At 35.3% G+C, this 10,747-nt stretch overlaps 2 protein-coding genes across 2 annotated transcripts; one reads left to right on the forward strand and one right to left on the reverse strand.

The window, feature by feature from the left end:
• Positions 1-570: 570 nt before the first annotated feature.
• On the forward strand, positions 571-5,138 carry LOC124298777 (COP9 signalosome complex subunit 4). The gene is made up of 8 exons (XM_046751248.1): positions 571-836; positions 901-980; positions 1,117-1,235; positions 2,301-2,437; positions 2,510-2,624; positions 2,844-3,033; positions 3,126-3,503; positions 3,893-5,138. The coding sequence occupies exons 1-8, from the start codon at positions 754-756 to the stop codon at positions 4,024-4,026; spliced, it is 1,236 nt and encodes a 411-aa protein (XP_046607204.1). The 5' UTR covers positions 571-753; the 3' UTR covers positions 4,027-5,138.
• Positions 5,139-5,276: 138 nt separating this feature from the next.
• On the reverse strand, positions 5,277-9,840 carry LOC124298779 (voltage-dependent anion-selective channel-like). Its single transcript, XM_046751254.1, has 6 exons — positions 9,780-9,840; positions 7,955-8,277; positions 7,557-7,678; positions 7,345-7,453; positions 6,902-7,110; positions 5,277-5,982 (listed from the first exon to the last, which is right to left on the reverse strand). Exons 2-6 carry the CDS (start codon positions 8,272-8,274, stop codon positions 5,891-5,893), a joined length of 852 nt encoding a protein of 283 aa, XP_046607210.1. The 5' UTR covers positions 8,275-8,277; positions 9,780-9,840; the 3' UTR covers positions 5,277-5,890.
• Between the last annotated feature and the right edge of the window lie 907 nt (positions 9,841-10,747).

A 10,747-nucleotide genomic window follows, 5' to 3' on the forward strand; every position in this document is an offset into this window, starting at 1 on the left:
GGCGAGCAACGTGGGAGCAACTCGCAAAAATTGTAAGAAGGGTCACGTTATTCAGCCGCTACTGACCTCCGTCCCACGCCCCGCAAAGGTAGTCGTTTATAGTGACATCATGGAAAGCATGTTGCGGGACTGGTAGTAGCTCTGTTCGTTTTAATTACACTTTCTACACTTTTTACACTTTCCCTAGAAAAGGGCACCTTCCATTGGCTAAATTCAGGATAAGTGTAAAAAGTGTAGAAAAGTGTAACTAAAACGAACAGAGCTATTGATTATTAGTATTATTACCATGATTTCATTTTTTCTTATAATAAAAATTTATTTACCATTATATAATTATGAATAACACATACAAAATGTCATATTGCACGCAAGCACTGTTCAAATTATTGAAAGTACATCGAAGTTGACCCCCAGCTCTGCCCGCAGTTACTTTATTTTTCAAAAGAATGTACCGGATGTACACCACATTCGCTGAAAATTCCGTAAAATAGAGGCAGCGCTTACCATGATTTCGATAGAGGACAGAGATGTAGAATAACTGTCGATACTGGATCTAATTTCGGAACGCAGGAATGAACTTGTTTCTCATTCTACGTGTTTCACAGCATTCTTCAATTTGGTCGAATTGCAAACGACGTCTACCGTCTTCGTCGCATCTTCAAAACGTCCGTGGTCGTTGCAAAAATTGAAGAACCCGATCGAAAGAGATTGAAACCGGTGCAAAGCCGAATTACCGAAACTTTGGGAGAAAATATGGTCGTGATGATGGCCTCGGTGAGGCAACAGCTGAGTACTTTATCTCATGCCGGAGGTTCTCACAAGGACCAGGCAGAAAGGTACGTTTCTCTGCTCACATGCTGTCTCATGTCGTCTGAATATTAATTCCGCATGGTTTTTCAGATACCGAACGCTATTGGATTTTCTGGTAAAATCTGCGGGCGAGGAGTTGGTTGACATGCTGAAACTCTTTATCGAAGCAAGTATGTGCACATTAATCAATGTATCTATTATTTACAGCTGATTCCTTTTTGTAAATCTATTCGCACACAATCATTACATACTCAAAACATTTATTATGTTGCAAAGAAACTAATGGTGAATTATTTATATTTTCAGTCGTCAATGAGAACGTAAGTTTGGTTATATCAAGACAAGTTTTGACAGAGGTTAGTAGCCGGTTGCTTGTCTTACCTGATGAAGTTTCAAAGGCTGTTGCTCATTACACCCTTGATAAGGTTTGCTCCTCTTTGTCTCACTATTATGTATTCGCTATTGGGCTTTACGATTATAAAAAATGTACATTATGGCTGGTTTTGTATTGTGTAGACTTGATACAAGCCATCTGAGCAGTTGACCAAACATAATTGGTTTACAGGAGAAATCCCCCTAGTTTTTTCAAACTTTTGTGCTTGATACACATGTGTACTTGTGTACTAGACTGTATACAAGTCGAAAATATTGTTTGAAGTGACGATAAAAAAACATGCTATCCATGTTTCAGCTCTTAATATTAATATTTAAAGGTGCCTCATCGCAATGTTTTATTTCCCATTTAAATAACATAGGAACATATTTTGTTATCTGGAATTTTATAACTCGTTAACGAATTAGTATGTTGATGAGACCAGAACGTATATTTGTAGGAAATTGAACGCTCTAAAAAAAAAGTCTGTTATCATTTTGATAAATGTACTCTTTCAAAAGTTATTTAAGGTCAAAGGTAAACAAAGGACCTAGATGGGTCAATAGAGGAAATAGAAAATCCCGATGAGGCACCTTTAAATATTAATATTAGGAACTCAAACTTGGACAGCATCTATTTTTCATGATTTCGAACAATATTTTCGACTTGAATTTTGAAAAAAAAAATGCAGATTTTTTTGATACAGTTCAATATGTACGTACGTGCTCGATCAGTTATTTGTCCAATGATGTCTTGAAAACAAACAAACTAATTTTAATGATCATAGTTTTGTAGCTTGGGACTGGTTAAATTTTGGGCGACATCTGTCAAGCCCTTTTGACTTGTTTAATTTTTGTGATATTTAACTGACTATATCTTTAGAATGTATTAACTGATATTGATTTTAGTCTTAATAGATTCAGTTGCTTCTGGCTTAAAACTGGTTAAATTTTACCAAAACCGGTCAAGCTATTTCTTAGTCATTTGGAAAAAGTCAAATATGCTTATCTTAGATTTTTTTGTTAGAAATTAAGGGCATAGCGCAAACTTACTGAACTTGTGAATTTAGTCGCTTATACATTGTAGCTTATCTAGAATATTGTTTTCGTCAATGCAGGTTCAACCCCGTGTTATATCATTCGAGGAACAGGTTGCCAGTATCAGACAGCATTTGGCTGACATTTATGAACGCAATCAAAATTGGCGAGAGGCGGCAAATGTTCTGGTTGGCATACCGTTAGAAACAGGACAAAAGTAAGATTGCACAGACAATTTCGTTTTCAACTTTAAATATGGCAAATTCAACAAATATTTGACCAATTTCAGGCAATACACTGTCGACTACAAGCTCGAGACTTACCTCAAAATTGCGCGGCTCTATTTAGAAGATGACGATCCGGTTCAGGCAGAAGCATTCATAAACAGAGCATCACTTTTGCAGGTACTGGTGCAAAACAAATTTTATGAATAATTTAATAATCAATGTTTGATATTTTAATCCCTTAATTAGAACATGGTGGTAATTTCTGAAGAATCCCATTATAATTTTAATTATTAACTAAAGACTTCACAGTATATTTCAAACAACTCCAATGGTGTCAAATAAAACCAAGTTTCTGTGATTTAATATAATTGTGTTTTAAATTATTCTATTTCACAGGCGGAGTCAAAAAATGAGCAATTGCAAATTTACTACAAAGTTTGCTATGCTAGGGTGTTGGATTACAGAAGAAAGTTCATCGAAGCTGCTCAGCGGTACAATGAACTGTCATATCGATCGATTATACACGAAGATGAGCGTATGACCGCACTTAGAAATGCATTGATCTGTACTGTACTTGCATCCGCAGGTAATTTTCAAGAAAAAGTTTCTCTGTACTTTAATATTTGTTTCAAAGTTTTGATAAATCATGAAAATTCAAAATTACTATTTCCTTTGTAGGCCAACAAAGAAGTCGCATGTTAGCTACCCTGTTCAAAGATGAACGTTGCCAACAGCTGCCGGCATATTCCATTCTTGAAAAGATGTACTTGGATCGTATCATTCGACGCACTGAGCTTCAGGGTTTCGAGGCGCTATTGCAGCCCCATCAAAAAGCCTGTACCACTGACGGTTTGGGTTCGACAATTTTAGACCGAGCCGTTATCGAACATAATCTCTTATCCGCCAGCAAACTCTACAATAACATCACTTTTGAGGAGTTGGGTGCTTTGCTCGAAATTCCTCCGACGAATGCAGAAAAAATAGCCAGTCAAATGATTACAGAGAGCCGAATGAACGGATACATTGATCAAATTGATTCGATCGTACACTTTGAAAGTAAGTTTTCTCATCAACCACACAACATATTCATAGCAACTTCTGCCATGCTTCATCTTCATAGTTTGTTATGAAAATCTACTATGCGGCTAATAGAAAATCCCTTAAACGACCTGAATTGGCAACTTCTTAAACGTTCTGATTCAGATGAAGTCGACTTGTGTAACTGCTTTCAAAATTCTGAAGTGTAACCTGCATTTTATCTTCGTTCCTAACTCACGTGATTTATAATGACATCCAATTATTCGTGAATTTTTTGCGATTCTCTTGATTAAAACACACTATAGCAATAATTTCCAGTAGCTTTACAATAAAATCATTTTTTTTTTAGCAATGGGTTTCAGAGTTGTAAGAAATTAATCGCATTAATAATACCTTTTTGTTTACAGACCGTGAAATCTTGCCAACTTGGGACAAGCAAATACAGTCTCTTTGTTATCAGGTGAATCAAATAATAGAGAAAATAGCTCAGACTGAACCTGAGTGGATAGCCAAAGCTACAGAGGATCAGATGGTACACTAATATTAAATTTATCCCCGCCATCTATCCAGTTTTTGTGCAAGCTATTTTTGCACAGTGTGTCAGATGCTACACAAAAAAAAGTTTTAAGTAAAATAAAAGCGCCGGTAATGCGCTGTGGAAACTTATTGCCGATGTCGTGATGTGGTAGAAACGCGCTGTGCGTCAAGTTATCCTATTGCTTCGAACATAAGCAGAGGTTTTTGGTAGTTGACAGAACCCGTCAAAATCATACTAGTCTTATATACGGACATGTTTTATGCGCGGGTATCTGAAAAAAAAAAAGATAAGTAATAAAAATGATTGAACAAACATATGTTATTATTATTGGACTGCATTTTTGACCAAAGAATGAATATAAAATCTCATTGTAATATCTGAATAGAAATATTTCGGCCTGTATTATAATGAGGTTTTATGTTCATTCTTATGTAAAAAATGCAATCCAATAATAATAATTTTTTTTTTTTTCAATTTATCGTTTGAAGTTATGAAATCTCCATTTTCTAATAAGCGTCAAAAATTTTGTTATATTTTATAAGATTTTTCAGAATTTTTTCAGATTTTAGAAAATGGGGTTTTTTTTCGAGTTTTTAAATCATAACTCAGATATGCTGGGTCGAAAAATTCTGAAAAAATTACCGAATGAATTTTTTGTCATGTACTTTCATAAAAAAAATTATTTAACAAATCTGAGACCTCACCGTAGAATCTTGATCATTTTGGTATGGAATGCCCCTGTAATATCCCTAAAAAACAGAAATTGTCTCAACAGCTGCCATTGTACGAACAGTCTCAATAATCACGAAAAATACAGAAGACTCGTTAGCTAATGGAAGTGTCATCGCTGAGAATTACTATGATCGGATCGAATGTCTATACGGAAATAACAGTTGATGGTAGACATGTTATATGTGTCACTTTCGAACCAACAACAGCTCTTGTCTTTTGCCACATGTAACATCATATATATATTGTGAAGTCTATAGCAATTCACTAATGTAAGGAAGCATTACTTGATACGAAAATGTAATCAAACCATTTGCAATTTGAAAAAAGAATATTTCTCATCACATCATTAATGTAAATAAAATAATAATTTTTTTTGAACATAATCAATGATTTGTATTTCGTTGCATCATTTAGTAATGAATATTATTGTTTAATTTTTCTTCCTGTCCCGCATTCCGATTTGATTTTTCATCATTCTTATAATTAGTTATAAGGACAATCACAATTAATCCAAAACTATGTTGAATTAAATCAATTCATTTTATTGACGATTACTATGAATACTGCGGCATACTTAATAGTTGCTGTCTTTTAACATCGTTTCTTATACTTCATTATTACAAGATTTGTAACTTAATTAAATATCGTCGTTGTTATGTACACGCTATTACTGAAACGCGATAACTTCTAAAGCTGTGTTTGTCCATATTATTACAGAGGCAGTAAATTATGATGCGACAAATTTAAACATCGTCTAATTAATAAATTTAAATTTTCATTTAGGCAAAGTTCGATTTAAGCACCGATCCGAAGTGGTAAATCATAAATTAAACATTCTGTAATGAAGATGTTTATTTTCATAACTGGAACAATAATATTGTATTGTTTAAGAGTCATCCTGCTTGTGATAGTTATTGCGGTTCAATTTATAGTATGTGAATAAACATCAACGTGATGATACCGCTGGACTCCTGTTTTAACAAATAAAACTGTCTATCTACATTACAATATTATAACGATAATATTTGTTTTTTTCTGATAAGCTGGCACTACTCGGTTGTAGTTCATAAACGACACGAGAAATACAGGCGTGGCATATACCAATCAAACAGAGTTCGTCGTTCTGCACCCGTCCTTAAGCCTCGAGATTTAATGCGAAGCCAATCTTGTGCCCACCGGAGCCAAAGTTCTTTCCGTCAATGTTTGAGGACAACGTTAAAGTAACACCTAAAATATGAACAAAATTAGGCATACAGCATTCCATCTCCATCAATAAAATTCGTATCATTTACAAAATGTACATGTGATGATAAGGCTATGCAATCTGGAAAAATGTTAAAGAATCTTTATAATTTCTGCTATTCGGCCGGACAATTAGAATCTTAACCAAGAAAAAGCCAAAAACTGTTTAAGAAATCACCAGTAAAGATATTTATACTAATGATTGTAAATACGAATGAAACAACATCCCTGCTATGTGATACAATTGAATTTGAACAATTTCGTATGATATAAGCTAAGATAACCACAATTTGGGGAAATATTTAGTAATTAGACATCAAATTCATAAAACGCAGGCGTTTTTAACCGGATTTTACTGTTTTCCGGCTTAAACGGGCTCAAAAGTTGTTCAAAGAACTTTCGCGAGATCTTAGATTAATTATGGCACATTTATAACTGACAAATATAAGTGTTCACGGAAATCTAGTGATAACCATACTTGAACACATATCTATATCTTTATTCACTCCGGAGATAGGTATTAGTAAATTAGTTCTATCCAGCATTCTCTAGATCTCTGGAAACTTCTACAGTCAAGAAAATAAAAGCTCAAAAACATTATAATCTGACTACAAACGTTTTTGTGAATTGTTGACATATTACGATTAGCTTGCGCTGTTCGAATTTGCTCATGTTCAGTTCTATTACATAGTGGGGATGTTCTTTAATTCGTGTTCACTATCATTGGCGCAAAATAACATTGCTGGCGATTTTTTCAATGTTTTCTTCTCTTTTTCTAATTTTAATTCAGATAGTGCAGTACATTCGTCCTTGGGTCACGATATAAGTTAAAAAATTCAGATAAATAAATAAATGTCGAATTTTCTATTCTTTGATGAGGTGTAACAAGTAATTCATTTCTCACCATCGCGCAATTGTTGCTGATATCCCAAACCAATTTGGAGATGGGAGTTTAACTTGGCTCTCACACTAGCGGTACGATCAAGGTCGTACTTGGCGCCGAGGCCAAACTGGGTCGCATTGTCGCTAGAGTTCCAAGCGAGATTAATCGCACCCTCAAGACCTGGCTTCACCTTATGGTAAATAGATCCTCCGAATTCACGACCATTATTCCTGAGAAAGCATTTTTTCATTTTGTTACACAGAGATAAGACCATTTTTTACAAATCTTGAAAAAGTTATAAAATATTCCATCAGGTATTTTTATCGGTTTATTAGAAAATTTGCGATTGAAATGGTGTTGGTCATTTAATCCTCCACCCTTTTCTTGGGCTAAAAGAGCTTCTGTCCAAAATCTTGAGAGAATTTTTTTCTGAAATAGATAGTGGTTATAAAGTTTAAACTTACACAGTAGTGTGAACAGCAAAATCAGAAGCAGTAAATCCAAGAGCGAAATTGTTCTTGGATAGTTTGCTTCGCTGGGAATCAAAGCTAGCTTGGTAACCAGCCAGCCAACCTATGAATAAAAAATGAATTAGTGAACACTCCGAATTCCATTATTTTTCATTGATATCTAATTTGTGTGAAGGAGGATGGTTTTTACAACTGAGCAAAATTACCTTGGTACCCGACGACTGCTGACGCATGAACAAGCGGCCCACTTGAAAGGCTTAGGTCAAAGTCGGCATTTACCGAGACATTCTCCTGTTTATAAGCGGTCTTAAACCTGCCACTCTTGCTTCTGTAAGGTAAAATGCAGATGCATTTAGTAATTTTTTTTTAGCATTTGATCATTCTCGACTTAGAAGAACAATTTCAAAAGTGGTTTAATTTTTATAGTTATCTTATTCTCATGAAGTAATCCTGATCATGCGGAATTTAGTAATTATGAAAGACTGGTTCTCAAATGAAATCAGACATATATTTAATTAGAGATGTATTAGTTTTGAAATAACATACACCAAGAGTTCAAATATTTGGTTTTGGTTCCAAATTGCGAAATGAAGGATAATTTTACCCAGTCTGAGGTGAGAAAGTACAGCTGTAGCCGAGCGTTAATCCCTGAAGAAGTTTGTCTGCCAGGCTGATGTCTGTGCCAAGAGTATTGTCAGTGTTCCAGTTCTCCGTGAAGGTCAGGCCATATTCCTTGACTTTGTATTTAGTTTCAAGAGTACCAAAAACTTTGCCGGTATCCTGATTAGACACTCCACCGCTGGAGAACTCGACTCCAGACTCGGTCTTTGTCTTTACATCTAACTTGATAAGACCAAAGTGATATCCTTTGCCAAAAACATCACGTGCATTCTTGCCTAGGTCGCCATATGTCGGAGGAGACATTTTCTGCAGGACAAGTCACAGTTTTTTTATACACAGTATTGCAATTTAGTCGAAAGTATTTTGTTCATTCTACAGATCAACGATGAGTGATTTTCATTTCAGTGACGAAGATGAAATTGAATATTTCATATGAACTGTACTAAAATTCGGTGATTTAATGAGGAACGTTCCAATTTTTAAAATGTTTCAAGAGTACTTGAGGAAAATAATGACAAAAAATTATAAAATAATGAAAAATTTGACAGCTTTGGAATTTCACTGAAATTCTCTTGAATAGCCCGATTGGAGGAATTCATTTTGCTCCAGATGGGAGTTGTCTTTTTTTTTCTTTGCATACAACTTAATTTGGACTGAAAACTTAGAAAAATCTGTTGGCACAAGATTCAAGATAAGGGATGTGCGGTAAAGTGGAGCATCATATTTTTTGAGAGAAACTTCAGTGAGCAGTCATAAAACTAATTATAAAAGGTGGCTAAGATTTTGATTTTTTTACGCATTACAACAGGTGCCAAAGAGCGAGTTAATTTTTCTTCAGGCATGTCTAACTCAAGATCACCTTGTGGCAGTTATCCAAAATAGTTTATGTTTCTCTCTTAGGAACGAAAATTGCTTGGCGAACTAAATATGAAGTATCTTTCCTCTTTAAACGAGATAGAATTACAGCATTCCCAATATAACCCAGCAAAAAGTGTAAACGAAATTTGGATATTTGATAACAATTAATTTATTGATAATTCATAGATTGCTATAACCAAAAATAAATCCATCACTGGTAAGATAAGAAGTTTTGAATTGTTGAACCGTCGCAGTGACCAAATTTTTTCCCCATATATGATATATTTTTTGTATTAGTGTGATAAGCTTTGTACTTGGAACAGAGTGAATTTGGATCATGAGAAAAATGATATATTGTGGATAAACAAACATTTGTTAATTAAATGTGAAAAGGTAGGCATAAGCTTGCTATGATTTAACCAGGTCTAATTTGGTCTATTATCACAGTTTTTCTCAGGCGCGACTCGTAATATCGTAATTTCAATTTGACTGGCAGCATTGTACCGGTTCAGCGCGGTGCGTATCTGGCTATTGACCATCTCTGAATATACCTACGTGTTACGTAATACGTAATTCGCCAATGCCTGACGTACGTAAGACGGATGACCCCCTAACCTAAACCTAAGCCGAACGAGAATTGATATCAGAGAATGAAATTAGCCTGCGATTGATCATGAAGCATGAGGAACGAGACGCATTGACGACAGTAGTCAGACTTTCGAATTAAACAGTCATGAAATTGACGTCGGGGCGTATTTGTCGAGTGCCTTCGATAGTTTCTGTCGGCGAAGCGAACACACGGCAGACGACGTCGAGAGCTACGAATTGGAACAAACTCGAAAACGGGAAATGGTTTAGAATCGAAGTTTTTCGCTTTGCTAACAGGCGTAAGGGATACTAGATTTTCCGCACCCAATTGCCGGTTAATTCTACATATTGCAAGTACTTACAAGTCTGGAATCAGTGCGTGGAACCGGGAAAAAATATCGAACTCCGTATCGGGACCAGATACTTTCAGCGGAGTGAGCAGACAGGCAGGGGGGATATTAGCTGAGCGCTTGCGCGTGATCACGCCTACTTCGCATTACCGGCGCATTGCAAATTTCTCGGTATTTTTTTTATCGATAATATTGAACATAAAAATTGCCAGTTGTGTGTACAAATCCTACGTTTTTTTTTTAAGCGACTTTAATTCTAAGTAAGACTACTTTTTTTTCATTGAGTCTTCTGTAGTCTCGAAGTAGATGTTTCTGCTTACTCGTCGCGTGACGGTTGTATTCAGTTCCGGCAGGGGTCAAGAACTTTACAGCAGCCTATCTCGTTTGATTGCTTGTCAATTATGAGACATTTTTCATACGGTTGTAACAATCTAGCGATTCGATGAATGACTTTGTCGTGTACGAGCCTTTGTACTACCATTTGCCGATGTTTAGTTGTGATTTGACTATGGTGGAACATTGGCGGGTTATACCAGCAACTTTTTAAATTCATATTACTTTCTACCATATGGCGTGCTATGTGATCATATTGCGTAGTATTGCGTAGTACTATGTTGCATATGGCATCAAATCGTCCGATACTTTTGCATGTTACATAAATCTCATATAAATTTATGCGATGATACATAACACTACCTGATTACTATTCATCATGTATCAATCAACGTGCGCTTATTCAGAACTTTAGAGTAAATGCAAACGTAAAGCTGTGTATGTCTTCACCACGAACAGGCCAACCAAGTAGCCGCAAATGATAAATATTAAATGTTTATGATAGTAATTTTTTTAAATGGTTTCACGTACTACATGGCATTGTAATTCAAACAAATCAACAGTTGACGCAAAATGGCTGATTTCCATGAATCCAGAAATTGAATGAAATAAAAGTCTAGAATCTCGAGAACGTCTTTCCTGAAACG

This window comes from Neodiprion virginianus, chromosome 2, assembly GCF_021901495.1.
Source record: "Neodiprion virginianus isolate iyNeoVirg1 chromosome 2, iyNeoVirg1.1, whole genome shotgun sequence".
Taxonomy (NCBI): domain Eukaryota; kingdom Metazoa; phylum Arthropoda; class Insecta; order Hymenoptera; family Diprionidae; genus Neodiprion; species Neodiprion virginianus.